General features: G+C 39.2%; 1 protein-coding gene across 3 annotated transcripts; it reads left to right on the forward strand.

The window, feature by feature from the left end:
• The first annotated feature begins 10,477 nt into the window (after positions 1 to 10,477).
• LOC123512856 (probable methylthioribulose-1-phosphate dehydratase) lies at positions 10,478 to 17,674 on the forward strand. 3 transcript variants are annotated; one of them, XM_045269508.1, is made up of 8 exons: positions 10,478 to 10,658; positions 12,443 to 12,806; positions 13,129 to 13,285; positions 13,370 to 13,530; positions 14,439 to 14,545; positions 14,851 to 14,961; positions 15,446 to 15,537; positions 15,868 to 17,674. In XM_045269508.1, the coding sequence occupies exons 2-8, from the start codon at positions 12,488 to 12,490 to the stop codon at positions 15,968 to 15,970; spliced, it is 1,050 nt and encodes a 349-aa protein (XP_045125443.1). In that variant the 5' UTR covers positions 10,478 to 10,658; positions 12,443 to 12,487; the 3' UTR covers positions 15,971 to 17,674. The 3 variants fall into 3 exon arrangements, with proteins under 3 accessions (XP_045125443.1, XP_045125442.1, XP_045125445.1); XM_045269507.1 differs by having other exon boundaries at positions 10,479 to 10,658; positions 12,456 to 12,806; XM_045269510.1 differs by lacking the exon at positions 10,478 to 10,658 and adding an exon at positions 10,824 to 11,125 and having other exon boundaries at positions 12,456 to 12,806.
• Positions 17,675 to 17,754: the final 80 nt, after the last annotated feature.

The following is a 17,754-nucleotide window of genomic DNA, read 5'->3' on the forward strand; positions in this document are numbered from 1 at the left end:
TGGATGTGCCAAAGATTATAGGACAATACTCACCCTTACTGTATTCTCAAATGCCACCACCTCATCTTGACTCCTCTTCATAAGGTGCTCTTGTAGATTATCAGATTTTTTTTCAACAAGAGTATTTGTAGGTCTTGTTCTAATGATATGCAGCAATTTACAACCCTAGAAACCATGTATGGAGTTTATGATAGGCACCTACAAGAAAGAAAAGCATAAAAGAGAACATATGTTACAATTTCTCACCAGTGCAGTGTTTGTAGGTGGCTGTGGAAAAGAAGAGAGAAATCATATGAAAATGTAATAGCAAATAACAGAAAATAGAAGGAAAGATGAAATAGAGAAATTGGATAAATATTTGATAGAGAGAATGACAGAAGACTGATAGAAGGGAAAAAAAGTAAGAATCTGATAAAGATATGATAGAGAGAATAAAAAAAATAAATAGCAAGAAAAGAAGAAATAAAAGAATCAGATAAGAATGTGATAGATTAAAAGAAGATAATAGATAAAGGAAAAAGAAGAAATAGAAAAATCTGATAAAGATGTGATAGAAAGAATGACAAAAAGAACAATAAAAAATGTCTCAGAGTGGTTAATGATAAAAGATGTACCAAAAAGCACAAAAGGACAAGGTTTCTATGTCAATAATAGGAGGAAACACCCTTGAGAATGTAGCCGATCATCTGTGTGACATTGAAAGTAGTCATTATTAGCATCCAAAGCATTTCAAGTGTACAAGTCAGGATCTCGTTGGCAGTATTAAGACATGCAGGTAACTGTCTCTGTGGAAGATGTCACAACCATGCATGTCACCTGGTGCATTTGTCAGCTATCAGCAGAAGGCTTAGTCTGCACCAACCCTTCCCCCTTCTGTCCACACAACCCCCTTCACCCATGTTACAGTGCCATACCACCACACATCTACCAGGACCCAACATATACTTACCCTTCCTCATTCTGCCCACACAACTCACCTCACCCTTGCTGCAGTCTTTACTGTGGTTTCTTGACTTTTTATTTATTTTCTTAGTTTTTTAGTAAGAGGGGGAAACTGGCAAAGAGCACCAAAAAGAGTAATAAAAAGGTCCACAGTTGTCAGTCCCCATGCAGGTCTGAGAGAGTTAACCAAAAGAAAGGGATTAATGTCATGAAACCTCTTACAGTGGAGTTACTTTCCTGCATTGCTCACCAGTGATGAAGCTGAAAGTTCTGCCATGTGGAGGTCTGATGGCTTCTTGCAGCTTCCAATATTTTGTTATGTTCTTAAGGCACTAGAACAAAAATCATAACTACTATAACTGTAGAACAAAAAAAAAAAAAAAAAACGTGGAGAACATACACCAAATAGGAAAAATAATATATAGGTTAGTGACCAGAAAATTATCTAATAAAATGAAGTCAATTATTGTATTATTGTAAAGTTTAGAACAAAAATTATATGCTAAACCTGGAAAAAAAACACACGAAGAGCATGCACCAAATAAGAAAAACAATTGAATAACCCAGTAACCAGAAAATTACCAAATAAACTGAAGACTCCCTGTACCCCAACACTGTCAGTGAGGTTGGAAAATTCAAGACAGCTATCACAGGTGCACTCAAGAGCCACCAATACACCACAGGACTCCCTCACCAGCAGTCCCAGCCTCTACAGCCACACACTTCCCTCTCCTCCTTGTGTCCTTTGAAGTATCCAGTCTCATCTTGTCAAATTAACTGATGAACTTATGTGAAGGAGGAAGAGGAATTTAATGCAATGGAAGAATGAATAGCAAAGAGGATGAAGGAGAAATTGAGTAATGAGTGTAGAATTGAAAGAAGGTGGATTAGAAGAAGAACCAGAAGACTCAGAAGAAAGAATAGAAGAAGAGGATAAAATATTAGAAGAGGAGGAGAGAAAGAAGGGAGTTAGAGGAGGAGGGGGAGGAAAAAGATGACAAGATAATACCAGAAAAGGATGAAAGAATAGAAGGGGAAGAAGACAAAATAAAAGAACTAGAAAAGAAAGAAAGAAATGTAAAGGATTCAAAGGATAAAAAATGAAGAATATGGAAGGAAAGGAAGAAAAAAGAAGAATCAGATAAGATTTGATAGAGAGGACAGAAGATAGATGAAAGAAAAGAAGAAATAGAAGAATCAGATAAAGATGTGATAGAAAGAATGACAGAAGATAGATGAAAGAAAAAGAAGAAATAGAAGAATCAGATAAAAAAAAAAAATTGGACACAGTAAAAGATTGGAGAAATAAGACAAAATAAAAATGTGACAGAAAGAATGAAGAAGCAATAGATGAAGGAACTCAGAGGAGGAGGAAGACTTGCACTGGATTGGCGAGAGGTTAAAGGAAGTGAAGAAATGACAAAAAAACAACAAAAGTGGCCGTGATGTGAATGTCCCTCTTCAGGAGACCTTTTTTTCCTTATTTTAGTCCTCCAATTTCTCTAGTATTCTAATTTGTTCTTTTCTTTGTATTTCTATAAGTTCTCTAAATATTGCTCTTCTTGTTTTGGTTGTCAAGTGCCTCTCTAGATTATGTACGAGTAAATAGTACTCTTAATTAGTTCTCTAGATAGTTCACTTGTATGTTCTTTTCTTTTTCTTTCCCTTATTCTCATGTTCATCTTTCCATCTACCTCCATATGGCTCGTGAAATCCAGCCAGTTTCTCATGGGATGTCTAACCTGATTCCTTTTTTTGTTAAAGCACACTAACACATGAACAATCTTTATGTGGATGAGAGGAGAAGGCTTGGTGGGTGTGGGTGTGGGTGTATATATTGTCCACAGAATTTGTACAGTGTGTTGATGTTTGGTGCAGTGTGTGGTGGTGGGCGGCCATGAAGTGGTGAGGTCTCTGTCTTGTGTTTTGATGGTAATGTCATTGCATTTAGATTGTTTTTAGTGTTGTTTTGTTATGTGTGATGGTGTTGTGTGCTTTCTTGATTTTTGTCTTTTTGTCATTTTTATGCAGAAATAAAGACATTTTATGTATGGGAGTAAAGAAAGTGTTTTTTGTGCACTGATAAAAGACATGTGAAATACTATGGTCAAGTCAAGATTTTGTATGTACTAATAGACTCTTGAAATGCAGTGAAAGAAAAGTGCAATATTTTTGTGCATTAATAAAGACAAATGAAATGTGACAATAAAGAAAAAGTAGCATACTCAATTTGTAGAGTGGAGTTGGCTGTATGTTACTCATTACTGTCAAATCAAACATATGCAAGGTGTAACAAAGAAAAGATTTTGGTGAAATTCTGTATAATCGAGAGAAAATGACTTGTTTTGATGGCTTGAAAAGAAAAGGAAATAAGGAAAATGTATTGACAGAACACTCAAAGATAACCAGAACACACACACATGGTCCTTGGTTTAAATGTTACCTTAGTCTTGTGTTAGCCTTGAGTGTCCTGCCAGTTCAGTTCAGTTCCCAGTGGTGATCTCTCATGGCCAGTTTGTTATGATGGTCCAGAGTGGTAGTACAGGAGTAAGAGATAACATCTAACCTGCTCAGGGACTGGTATCTAAGTGGGCCTTTTTGTTTAATTGTTTTTGTTGTCCTTGGCCAGATTTCCCCTCTTACATTAAAAAAAAACTCAACTGGTGCAGGAGTCATGTAGAAGCAATGTTTGTGTCGTTCAGTTCTTTAAGACATGCTGAACTGTGTATATTTGTAATGAGTTGTGCAGTTGTATCTCCAGGGAGGACTTGCAACAGTTTGGTTGTGGATCAAATAAAATGTACATACTGGTGTTCATAAGAAACTTTAGTGATTTCTTTGTTATAGAACCTCCTTGTGGTCTTAAGTATTTCAGTATCTTATCTTTCAATGGATGTTACTTATTTATTTATTTATTTATATATATATATTTTTTTAAAGAATGTCTGCATGTTTTTATTGATTGGTTTTTATGTTTTGGTTGTGCAATTTAGTGGTGCAGCTGAGTTGCTGAGAGGTAGCTTTCCACAGCTTACCATTGTTTTTATCACATGTGTTCGATATGCATGGGTGACAGTGTGAGACACCTGTTATGGTGACCAATCATGGTGGCAGATCATGTGGAGCCTTTCTACATCAGCAACTTTGTGCTGCCCAAAAATGCGACCATCATTATACAGTGGAAACTTAATACTCGAACGTCTAAATAGTCGAACTTTTCCATAGTTGAACGCAAAAGTTTGACAATACTCGAAAAAATACCTATTAGTCGAACGTCCGTCTACGTGGCTGTAAACAAAGGGTCTCTCCCTTCCCACTGCTCCACATGCCCTACAGGTCCACCGCAGCCAGTTGATCCTTCGCTGTCATCAGAATAACATTGTCCTGTGCTTTCATCCTTCCCGCCGCCCCACACGCCCCACCGGTCCACCACAGCCAGTTGATCCTTCACTGTCACAAGAATAACATTGTCCTGCAGTTTCTCTCTATAGTTTTTTTTTTTTTTTTTTTTTCCATTTAGAAGCTTACAATGGCATCGAAGAGGCTTGTTAGTGGTGAGAATAAGCCTACAAGAAAGAATGTAGTGACAACCATCGAAAGGAAAAAGAACGTTATTGATAAATACAAGAAAGGAGGAAGAATAACCAATCGTGCAGCTGAGTACTGTATGGCTAAATCTACAGTAGCCACAATACTGAAGAAGGCAGAGCTCATTAAAAGAGCTAATGTGGCGATTGGTATGAAAAGGCAATTTAAGCGACCTGCAGCAGTGGAAGAAATGTAAAAATTGTTGACTGGATAAACCAAAGGCAGATGGCTGGTGATTCTTTGTCAGAAGCCATAATTTGTGCAGAGGCTAGGCTGCTGCATCATGATCTTATTTCTGATACTACATCTGACTCCAATGATGATTTTAAAGCAAGTAAAGGGTGGTTTGTGAATTTCAAGAAAGGAACTGGAATTCATTCTGTTGTGAGGCATGGCCAGCCCGCATTTGCTGACAAAGTTGCCGCTGAGTAATTTGTGCCTGAATTTAAGAAATTTGTGGATAAGGATCACTTAAGCTCACAACAGATCTTTAATTGTGATGAAACTGGCCTGTTTTGAAAAAAAAAAAAAAAAACATGAAAGGAAGAGAAGTGTTTGCCAGGGCACAAGCCCATGAAAGACGAACTAACCCTGCTTGTTGTTTTTTTTTTTTTTTATGTAGGGAAGAGGGCCAGCCAAGGGCAAAAAAAAAAAAAAGTTAGAAAAAGGCCCACTTGAGTGCTGGCTCTCCAAAGACTTCAAAAAGTGCCAAAACCGTCAGCCAGAATTAGGGGAGCAAATGCCTCGATACCTCCCTCTTAAAAGAAGACAAGTTGTAGGAATTCGGAAATAAAGATGCAGGGAGGGAGTTCCAGAGTTTACCAGTGAAAGGGATGAATGATTGAGCATACTGGTTAACTCTTGCATTAGAGAGTTGGACAGAATAGGGATGAGAGGAAGAAGAAAGCCTTGTGCAGCGTGGCCGCAGGAGGAGGGAGGCATGCAGTTAGCAAGATCAGTAGAACAGTTACCATGAAAATAGCGATAAAATATAGAAAGGGATGCAACATTTCGGCGGTGAGAAAGAGACTGAAGACAGTTAGTCAGAGGAGGGAGTTGATGAGACGAAGAGCTTTTGATTCCACCCTATCAAGCAAAGCTGTGTGACTGGAACCCCCAAACATGCGAAGAGTACTCCATACAGGGACGGATAAGGCCCTTATACAGAGTAAGCAGTTGGAGGGGCGAGAAAACTGTCGGAGACGCCTCAGAACACCTAATTTCATAGAAGCTGTTTTAGCAAGAGATGAGATGTGAAGTTTCCAGTTAAGATTATGAGCAAAGGACAGACCGAGGATATTCATTGTGGAAGAGGGAGACAGTTGAGTGTCATTGAAGAAGAGGGGATAGTTGTCTGGAAGGTTATGTCGAGTTGATAGATGGAGGAATTGAGTTTTTGAGGCATTGAAAACTACTAGATTTTCTCTGCCCCAATCGGAAATCTTAGAAAGATCGGAAGTCAGGCGTTCCGTGGCGTCCCCGCGCAATCTGTTGATGTGTGCCAATGCTAGTGGTGACTGTAAAATTAAACAGCTGCTTTTTTCTAAACTTGGGTTTGGCAATGCCTGGAACGAATTACCTGATTTATAGGTATCAATAGTCAAACTTTTTAATACTCGAATGGCCATTTGGAACTAATTAAGTTCCAGTATTGAGTCTCCACAGTATTTACGTGTGTATTTATGATATGTCTAACACAACAGTGAAAGATTCACCAAAATCTCTAAAAGAGAATGACCAAGACTCGGTAAGGAAAGCCAGAACATCACCAGTAGAGTGACCTTGACGGAAGCCATACTGGTGATCAGACAGAAGATTGTGAAGTGACAGATGTTTGAGAATCTTCCTATTCAGGATAGATTAAAAAACTTTAGACAAGCAAGAGATTAAAGCTATAGGACGGTAGTTTGAGGGTTAGAACGGTCACCCTTTTATGAACAGGCTGAATGTAGGCAAACTTCCATCATGAAAGAAAGGCAGGAGTTGATAGACAGAGTTGAAAGACTTTAGCCAAGCAAAGTGTAAGTACAGGAGCATCAGGTCCAAAAGCATTCTGAGGTTTCAGGCGGGCGAGGGCATGGAAAACATCATTACGAAGAATTTTGATTGTAGACATGAAATAGTCAGAGGAGGAGGAGAGGAGGACAAGCCCAGAATCGTCCAAGGTGGAGTTGTGAGCAAAGGTTTGAGAAAAAGAGTTCAGCTTTAGAGACAGAAGAGATGGCAGTGGTGCCATCAGGATGAAATAAAGGAGGAAAGATGAAGAAGTGAAGTTATTTGAGATGTTTTGGCTAGATGCCAGAAGTCACGAGGAGAGTTTGAGTTTGAAAGATTTTGACATTTTCTATTTATGAAAGAGTGTTTGGCAAGTTGAAGAACAGACTTGGCATGATTCCGGGCAGAGATATAAAATGTATGAGATTCAAGAGATGGAAGGCTCAAGTACCTTGTGTGGGCAATTTCTCTATCATGTATAGCATGAAAACAGGCTATGTTAAACCAAGGTTAAGAAGCTTTAGTTTGAGAAAAAGTGAGGAATATATGCCTCCATGCCAGACATTATCACCTCTGTTATGCGTTCAGCACATAGAGATGGGTTTCTGACATGGAAACAGTAATCATTCCACGGGAAAATCAGCATAATACTTTCTCAGATCCCACAACTAGCAGAGGATTGGAGAAATAGGAGGAGATATAGAAATGAGATTGTTATCGAAGGATCCCAATGGAGAAGATAGGGTAACAGCATAAGCAGAAGCATTACAGGTGAGGCAAAGATCAAGAATGTTGGTCGCATTTCCAAGACAGTCAAGAATATGAGTAGGGTGTTGCACCAGTTGCTATAGTTCATGGAGGATAGCAAAGTTGAAGGCTAGTTCACCAGGATGGTCAGTGAAGGGAGAAGAAAGCCAAAGCTGATGGTGAACTTTGAAATCTCCAAGGATGGAGATATACACAAAAGGATAGAGGGATAGAATGTGCTCCACCTTGGAAGTTGAATAGTCAAAGAATTTACAGTAGTCAGAGTTAGGGGAGAGGTAGACAGCATAGAGAAATTTAAAGTGACTATTAAGTCTAAGGCAGATGGTGGAAAACTCGGAAGATTCAAGAGCGTGGGCAACAGATCAAGTCAAGTCGTTGCGCACATAGATGCAACATCCAGTTTTGGTACGAAAATGAAGATAGAGAAAATAGGAGGGAACCGAAAAGGAGCTACTGCATGTTAGTTACCACAGTGTTTCGGTGAGGAAAAGAAGATGAGGTTTAGTAAAGGAGAGAGGGTGTTCCACAGATTGAAAATTATATTTAAAATCGCGAATGTTGAATAAATTATTGAAGAAAAAGTTGAGAGAGGTGTTAAGACATTTTAGATCGCTACCTGAAGAGCAGTTCGACCTGGGGACATTTCTGGTCCTTACGCCGAGGCTGGATTAGGAGTCGCCATTTTTTTTTTTTTCCCTCTTATTTTGAGTGAAGGAAGTGTATGTAGTAAGTGCTTGTAGTTTTGTGAGAAGGGAGAGAGTTGTCTTTATATAGCAAGCCGTGACTACCCCTTTGAGTTGTAACTTGTGAGACACAGCGAAACGTTCAGTGAGATTACAACTAACTTTAATGGAAGGTTTACAGCATCCTCTGAACTGATCCAAAACTGAATTAGTCTGGAACAGAACTAGTGCTATTAGACCTCGCTGGGAGTAAATTATCATTTCGGTAGGTGCCTACTACTACCTCCTCCCTATACGTATATATATATATATATATATATATATATATATATATATATATATATATATATATATATATATATATATATATATATATATATATATATATATGTGTGTGTGTGTGTGTGTGTGTGTGTTTACAGAAAATTCTATTAGTCCTGTATCTATCTCTTTATAGAAAATGCATGATATAATGAGTAGGTACTGTTGGGTACTGTATCATTTGCAGTGATGGATTACAGTAATTAAGGAATGGTAATGGCAGCTCGGAAATGACCTAAAATTGGTGGTGACCCTGGAGCCATGCAAAAGAGAAGACTGTAATAGCTACACCTAAAAATGTTCCAAGTAAAGAATTAAAAAAAAAAAAAAAAAATGAATGAATAAACAAATGAATAAAGTGGGTCAGAGATTAAGAGGGAGCCATGATTTTCTCACTCCCTAGGACAGGACTCAAGACGCCCTTACTCCAATATACATATATATCTATATATATATATATATATATATATATATATATATATATATATATATATATATATATATATATATATATATATATAATTCAGCAATTCTTTGATCTAACTTGATGCATGTGGATCTTACAGAAGATGAGCTGTTAATGAAATTGTTGAAATAACTCGTCGTGCAATCTCCCTCTATCTTTTAGCGCGGTCATGATCTACCCTAGTTTCCCAGGATGGCATGGAATGATTGGTCATGAAAATCTCTCTACTTTACCGGTGACATGTTATGTATCCAATTGTCACTCCTCCTGGTCCAGCCATAGGCTGAGCAAGCCGGCATAACTGCAAAATTTTGAGATGTGTGAATGCCACACGTTTCATCAGTAAAGTAATGTTTTGGCCCTGGGTGGCTTCCGAGTTCCGAAAAGAGGACAGAGCAGCGGCTTCACTTGTGTGACGTCATGGCCCCCTCTCTCTTTTACTCTTTTAGGTGATCATAGGGTGGCTATTTATTTCCTTTTGTCTTGCGTTGGAACTATAGATAGCGTGACAAAATGTAAGACCTTAATTGCAAACAAGATACTACTATAATGACAATCATAATAATCATGATAACGATAATGAAAATAGATATTGAATATAAGTACGTGCCTCAAATTCGCAACCTCAGATAGATAGATCTTTCAACTGATTTAGTTTCCCAAACTTGTTGACAGGTTAAAAATGTCCAAGAACACACACAAATATCCTGCTTGAGTGCCGACAATGTGGATGCCTCTGTTGGTATGTAATGTAAGATTACCTAAAACGGTAAAAGAAAGGGTATAAGGGATGCTGTTTCATTAGGTAGGGAGCCATAAATCACTCTGTGGAGGCCTAACTCACTCTTCAATCTGTTTTTTTTTTTTTTTTTTTTTTTTTTTTTTGTGTGTGTGTGTAGTATGTTGAGTAGTTATTGCTTCAAGATAAATGTCTGCAGTTATTTCCTTTATAAGGATAAATTATTATTAGTGTCTTGTCTTTATGACGAATAATAATAACTTTGGTAGCTATACATAAAGTATACCACAACACTTGAACATGTTAATTGCTCTCTGACGTTACCAAGGCCACACATGAGTGGCCAGCACCAGTGGCTATTGGCTACGCTGCACCTCCACAAGACTTAAGGCTGGTCACACGAGCGTTTTTCCCGCAATTTTACGCCAGCAACTACCGAAGTGACTGAAAGTTGCGTCTTTTTGGCGAAACGATCATGTCCGTATTGTGGAGACTCGATCTGTTGGAGGGAGGTAGCTTGGCCAAGGTAACAGATCGGGCTCATCTTCTTTCTACTAACAATAGACACTTTCTTCCCTCAACCGGCCACGGGTTCCCGTGTTTCACTGTAACGAGGAAGAATTAACGTATATACGAAAAAAAGTGAACAAATAAAGACAAGGCTGATGGGAAGAGTATTCTCAATTTCTCAGTTCATGATAGACGCGCGGCGCAGGGGCCAGGAAGGACACAGGGCATGCAGGCAGGCAAGAACATTTCTACCTACTTAGCTAATAAAATGCCAACAAGATAGATTAGGGAAAAATGTCAAACAAAATGTATTTATATTAGTTAGACATAAATGCAATTCCACTTTGAAAAAAAAAATAATGATAATATTCGGCAGTTCTTTCAATAACATTAAAAAGTTATATCTAGTTATTTTATTTTTTGTGACCAAGAGAGAGAGAGAGAGAGAGAGAGAGAGAGCCCTTAGGTGTGGCCCACAGTTAATCAAGATAATACCAAACATATGTGTATGATGGAAGCACATGATAGAGGCTCATAGAGCGGGAGTGTGGTTGGCAGGCCTGGTTGGCCAGCACCACCACCAGCACCACCACAACAAGGGCTGCAGCTACACCGGCCCGCGTCTCGCAATACCACCGCTGCTCAGGTGAATATCAAGGCCTCACAGATGTGTGTTTGGGTCAGGCTCAAGGCTGAGTGGTGGGTGAGTGGTTGGTAAGGGCGGCGAGTGGTGGTGACGGTGAGTGCATGAGTTGTCCAGCTTTCCTCGCACCATGGCGCGAAGTGGTTTAATTTGTGTTATAAATTAAAATGAGCTGCCGCCGGTGTGTTGTTTGCGGCGGGACTGTCCTGGTGGGGTTGTTAATTATATGTGTGTTGACTCTTTGGGCGGGCGTGTATATAGGAGGCGATCCCTTGCACCCCTCGGCAGCTCTCTTGGCCCTGCCTGCCGCGTGACAAGTGGTGCTGCAGGTGGGGGCTGGCGGGGCTCACTGCTGTAATTACCGCGCCACTCTACACTACTCCCACACATCATCCACGCCTTCCCCAGACCCTCACATCTCACACCTCATCACCAACCCGGGGCTGTGCTGCGACAAACATTATTTTAGGGTACCGTCATTGAAAAAGATTTTTTTTTTTTTTTACTTTTTTCTTCCGACGCCCCCTTTTCTTCTTATTACTTATGTACGTCACTGTGGCGTGTTTGACATGTCACATCAAGGTGGCTGGATGAGTGTTTGTTCTCAGTGCTGACGTTTTTTTTTTTTTTTCTAACATTTTGCTCTATTGTCTATATTGCAAATTTTTATTTTGTGTGTGGATTTTTTAAGTTAGTTTTAAAGGTTTGCTTAAGGTCACTAAAACTTTTCATGATTAAGTCCTAAGAAAAAAGTTATAATAAATAAATAAATAAATAAATAAGATGTGTTATTTTGTACATTTAAAGGTTTTCTCAAGATCACTAAGACTTTTCAAGGTTAAGGCTTCACTGAAAGACAAAAAGAAAAGAATATGAGATTAGTAATGATAATAATAATAATGATAATAATGATAATAATAATAATAATAATAATAATAATGATAATAATAATAATAATAGAACTGGATTAGCCAGTTTTGCTGGACAGTTTTCATGATGCTTACTGTTGAGGAGTGTGTGTGGTGAGGTGTTGGTGTGTGCAGGGTTCATCATGTTATCTTATTACTTGATAACATGATAAGTATTAATGTGGCTGATCAAGCTAATTCTCAGCTTTTTATATTTTTACATGACTCAGTCTAGTTCATGGTATCCACTCGTATAATTCAGTCTACCATGATTTACTCTACACAAGAATTACTAAAGAAATACACAGTCTCATCATCTTTTCTCTTTTCTTACATAGTGTGTGTGTGTGTGTGTGTGTGTGTGTGTGTGTGTGTGTGTGTGTGTGTGTGTGTGTGTGTGTGTTGTGGCACCTCAGTGGGCTGCCTTTTGCAATTTGTACTTTGTTGCCCCTGTCCAGTACACTTCACGAAAAGGCACCAAGACAACTACCAAAACACAGTATTGTCAAGCTGTGCATACTACATTACTGGAACACTGATTACATTGACAAATTACATTATTACAACACTGATTATAATGACAGACTACATTATTTAAACACTTATTACATTATTACAACACTGATTACATTAACAGGCTACATTATTACAATCTCTAATTACATTGACAGATTACATTATTACAACACTGTTTATATTGACAGACTACATTATTATAATAATGATTACATTGCTATAGCGCTGATTACATTGACAGATTACATTTTTATAACATTGATTGCATTATTACAACACTGATTACTTTAACAGATTACATTATCATAACACTGATTACATTAACTACATTATTATAGAACAGATTACATTATTATAACACAGACGTCATTTCCAGCTTGGCCATCACCCACGTCAGCATCACAAGCCATGGCAGGGACGAGTGAAGACGAGAGCTCCTTCCTCTCCAAGGATGAAGGGGAGGAGATGGACAGTGGCAAGGAGGAGGAGGAGGAGGAGAAGGTGGCTAAGGAGGATGGAAACAAGGGACGCAAGCCTGGCAAGAGATCCCGGGGCCGTCCGAGGAAGTCCGACATGAAGCCAAAGGACAATATGAGTCTGGTGATGACAGCTAAGAGGAAAAGGAAGAAAAATTCACGTTATGAGGATTTCAAAAGTGATGATGAGGAGATTGCTGAGGGAGGACGCAAGAAGCCAGGAAGGAAGAAGGGACAGTCGCTGGAGAGTGGTGGGTGCATAGGAGGGAAGGAGGGAAAGTCCACAGAGGAAAAGAGGAGAAATGATAGATATTTGCTGGTTCAGAGAGAGAGAAAGAGAGAGAGAATATGGAAAAGGAAGGAGAATAGATTAGTAATGGGCAGCTTTTATGCAGGGTATATGTTAAAATTATGGTACAGTAGTGGCTATTACAGTACCAGTATTGACACATTCATGATTGTAGTTTTGCAGTCATTTAGATTCTTTTATGAAATGAATTCTGATCGTTATGGTCGCTGCAAAGTGTCATAAACAGCACCTAGTGGAGTACCAATTGTGCCACTTTCCCACAGGAGCCTGGGTGGCGCGCCGGCCGCTGGGACGACCAAAGGCATCAGGCATGCGACACGTCCAGAAGACCACCCCAGAGTTGATTTGTGAACTGGGCCAAGTGTTCTACTCTTTGGGATGGGTTAGCGGCACTGGTGGCGGCATCAGCATCAGAGACGGGTGAGTGTGTGGCACCAGGTGAGTGACAGCCAGTCACTCAGCCACCTAACCCAGCCTAACTTGAATCCATTTGTGTTGTTGCAGAGAGAGTATATACGTGGCCCCTTCAGGCGTGCAGAAGGAACGCCTGCGACCCGAGGACATGTTTGTTATTGACCTGGAAGGGGATGAGCTGTCAGTGCCCCTCAATAATCCAACACTCACCAAGTCTCAGTGCACTCCTCTCTTCCTGCTGGCCTACAAGAGTGAGTTGGACGGGTAGGGCTGTGCTGCTGTAAGGTTGTGTAAGCTGTAGCAAGATTTGATAATAGAAATAATGAGATCTTTCTTAGGAATCGCCAAACAAAAAATTAGTGTTGGAAAGAAATAATGAGAACATTCTTAGGAATCGCCAAACAAAAAATTAGTGTTGGAATGTCTTGCATGACACCGGGGGATTGAAAAAAGGAAGAAAAAGTGATATTAAAATGAAAGATAAAAGTAACAAAAAAGAAGTATTGGTCATATTAAAAAAGAATAAAAGGGTTAAACTAAAGACTACAAAATAAGGGGTGTAGGATTTGAATATGCTAATGTGAGTGAGGTCAGGGTTGCTAGTGGAGTTGGAGTATGGCAGCTCAGATAGAGTTGTGTAAGTTTTAGCAGGAAAAAATAAAGGGGAAAGATGTGGTTGATCTTAGGAGTGGCATATTAAGAAGTAAAATTTGTAATGAGAGTTGTAGCAGCTGTCCTTTCTGTATTGGGTGGCTGCAGGGGTTACAGCAGGGTGTGTTAGCCTGAGCATGATGTCTCTGCATGTTGTTACTATAGATGCAGCCAAAGCTGGATTTGCTGTGTGGTGTAAACTGCTTAGTGGCGAGAAGGATCATTAGGGATTATAACATATCATCAAGGCTACAGGAAAAAGAGTGCAATGTGGTGGTATGTGTGGTATGATGCGCCTGGTACAGTGTGTTGTAAGGTCAAACATACTGCCATCTTGCCGCATCAGTTGTTCTGTGGCGGGCCATCATCTAGAATCAATACACACTGTCAATATCCAGATCAGTTGTTCTTAAGGACAGAAGCTGGATACAGGTACAGATTTGTTTTAAAGTCTGTTCAATAAGAGGTGATGGTGTCTGTAACTCTGTGTTTCTTGTCCTCCTTCCAGTCCGTGGTGCTGGCGCTGTCATACACACACATTCTAAGAACGCAGTGATGGCAACATTGGCATTCCCAGGCAGTGAGTTCAGAGTCACCCATCTGGAAATGATCAAGGTGAGGCTCACTCAGTGTAGGAAAAGGAATTGTAGCTTCTGTCCATCATTTTCTGTTTCCTGTTATAGTGTGATTGATTTCCAGGTGACTTATGGTTTGAAATGCCAACACTTGCAGGGCTGTCATCTCTAGGCAGATATCCAGTGTTCCTTTGTTAAAATCACCAGTAAAATCATTATTGCTCGCAATTTTTAACAGAAATAAATCACTCTTGTATATTTCACTCTAGTTGTTTAGTAGTCTCCTCACCATAGCAATTAGTTAGTGAGTGACAGAGATGTGCATGGCTTGGTGTTTCTCCCCAGGGCATCAGATTGGCCTCGGAGGACCGGCAGATGCGGTATGATGAGGAGCTGGTGGTGCCCATCATTGAAAACACACCCTTCGAACACGACCTCAGTGACAGCATGGCACAGGTCAGCCACACAGGGAGAAAGAGAGAGAGAGAATTTATTGTATTTGATTATTGGCATTGAACAGGATCACAAATACTTAGTGACTGATACAGGTCACCTTTTGCCGAGGTCCATTGCGTTGAATGTCTTGAGCGAAATAATTTTTCTTAACAATGTAAGGTGCATCAAGTCAAGATAAAAGGAAACCTTCGTTGTAGCAAAATTTTGTTGTGTGAACCTTCGTTAAGCAGGGCTTGCCTGTACTACACACCACTGATGCATACAGTGTTCATCACTAGAAGTGTGTGAACTTTTAGGAGAACTTCTTGAAGTTCCTACAGCCTGAACTGTATCTTGTACCCACACATTTTCAAGCCTCAGGTGTGGCTTGCAATTTATGAGTTAAGGAACATAGCTTTTCTGTTTTTTATTTTTTCTGTAGAACATTGACCAGTAAGTTTGATATTGTGTAGCTTGACAGTTGTCCCTCTCCATCACTCATCAGGCCATAGAGCTGTACCCAGACACCAATGCTGTGCTGGTGAGGAGACATGGACTCTATGTTTGGGGCGACACCTGGGAGCGTGCTAAGACCATGTGAGTGTCCAGCCCTTCTGCCTCTCCTTTAACTTCTGCTTTCACCCAACATAATCTTCTCTTTGTTATTTCATATCAACTTGTCTTCTGTTTGTTATTTATCAACTTTTTTTTTTCTTTCATGAGTTGCATTGTTCTTTCCTTGTTTCACATGCTCCTATTTCCTTGTTTCTTTGTTTCCCTTCCTCTCTTTCCTTTACTTGTCATTCTTAAACTCTCATCTCTTGTTTCTTCAGTGGATTGCATTGGTCTCTGTTTCTTATGTTCCTGTTTCTGTCTATATCTACCTTCCTGTCACCCTCTAATTACCTGCATCCTTTCCCCACACAGGACTGAGTGTTACGACTACCTGTTTGATATTGCCATCCAGATGATTAAGATGGACCTTGACCCCACAAAGGCACCCAATAAGGCAAAGATGAATGGCAAGTAGGTGGTGGGTGGCAGATACTGCCACCCACGCCAGCACCAGCACCAGCACTGTACCTTTACTCTGCTGCTGACTGTCTTCAGCTGGACAGTTCCTTAGTGGTGGATAGATAAGTACAAGAATTCTTTCAGTTTGACAAGTGCTATATGATTTAGGCAGTGGAGGTTTGTTGCAGTGTGTTGTGTTAATGAGGAACCACTATTTACTTCCTTCCTATGAATTGAGATGGAAAGAATGTTCTGAGTGAAAGACTGTTCTGTGAATACCTTTAATTTCTATGAAGGTATGTTACTTGTGCTTTTACTTTTTTTTTTTTCTGTAAGTTTTTACTTATATAATTTGATTTTTTAATGTATTAGAATTGGCTTTTTGCCAGAAGTAATTTATAGAATTTATTAATTTTTATTCCATTATCATTGTTTGATAGAAAGTTGAAAGGTGAAACTTGCTAATTCTTTCTTGTACAGTTTTCTTTGCTCTCTTGTTTATTTGATCTTGAACAACAAGGCAAGACATTGTTAATGAAATGGCCACCACCTGTGGAGATGTGACAGCTTGGTGAAGTAAATATGTGGTGCAGCACATTAGTGTCACTCTCTGAGGGAAGCACAGGAGTCTGACCTCATACTGTCCCAAGTAATGTTGCCTTGTGTTTGAATGATTTTATATTAACAGTAACTGGAAGCTTGTTTCGGTCAATCAAGTGCACATTGTTGTTGCATTCAGTCATGTGCAGAAACTGCAACAGAGAGAGAGAGAGAGAGAGAGAGAGAGAACAGATGCTGGACATTTTTCCTGACACTAATTAAGAATGAAATTTATCAGGTTGTATTTTGTATGGTATTGTTGATCCCCCCTTGTGTGTGTGACTGCTACAGATCCTAAAGTTTGGCTAGAAATATTCTAAGAATCTTTATTGACAATACAAGGAAGTAGAAACACGTTCGAAATCCTTGGGTATTGCAATTCATTACCATTAAAATGTTTTCTTCTGCTCTCATGAGAGACTATACCTGGTTATCTTTGTCTCATCCAGCAATGTCAGGTCAGTGTATTGTTTGTGTATGGAGGCAGACGTCACTATCACAGCACTCCTTTCCCTCCTCACTTTGTTTACTATGGACTACAGGTGACTAGGTTTGTTGGTTTTAGGACTGACCACGTGATTACTACCCATGAGGCATTTCATTGTGTGTGTGTGTGTGTGTGTGTGTGTGGCTCATTAGACAGCTGAGGTGTTTTGTGTTTGAGCAGCTCTGGATCTTCCAAGTGATGCTGATTAAATTATGGTTTGTTTGAGTTGTGTCTCAGAGTTCCTTCTATAGAATGTCGTCATTTTACATTTTATGATAAGTGGATCAGTTGGTATACAAAACTATTCATAGATAATAGAATTAATATTTGGAATTTATCTCTTGAATAAATAGCAATAGTTTCACATTTAGGTATTGACTAAGACTGGAGAAGTACATTTATAGGGTGAGATTGTGTAAGGAAACATGTGTTGTGCTGTAACCTTTACTGTCACAAAGAAACAATAACTGAAGTAGCAGCAGTGTCCAATCTTCAGTGTTGTGTGTGCATCAAGTAAGGTGAGGTCAAACACTGGTTTCCTTTGCATCAAAACACTTCATAACTTTTTGATAAATGAGTGCAAGGTTATTTGTTTAAGTGAACGTAATGTGTATAATAAACGTATTTCATTACTTTAATATGTATTGGGCATTTTCTGAAATAGTGAGTCTCTTATATATATATATATATATATATATATATATATATATATA

Source organism: Portunus trituberculatus, chromosome 34, assembly GCF_017591435.1.
Source record: "Portunus trituberculatus isolate SZX2019 chromosome 34, ASM1759143v1, whole genome shotgun sequence".
Classification (NCBI taxonomy): Eukaryota; Metazoa; Arthropoda; class Malacostraca; order Decapoda; family Portunidae; genus Portunus; species Portunus trituberculatus.

Excerpts from the sequence above, each read along its gene's own strand:
- LOC123512856 (XM_045269508.1), top strand. The coding sequence starts at position 12,488 with ATGGCAGGGACGAGTGAAGACGAGAGCTCCTTCCTCTCCAAGGATGAA. Across the intron at positions 12,807-13,128 it reads GGGACAGTCGCTGGAGAGTG|GAGCCTGGGTGGCGCGCCGG; the intron begins GTGGGTGCATAG and ends ACTTTCCCACAG. Across the intron at positions 13,286-13,369 it reads GGCATCAGCATCAGAGACGG|AGAGAGTATATACGTGGCCC; the intron begins GTGAGTGTGTGG and ends GTGTTGTTGCAG.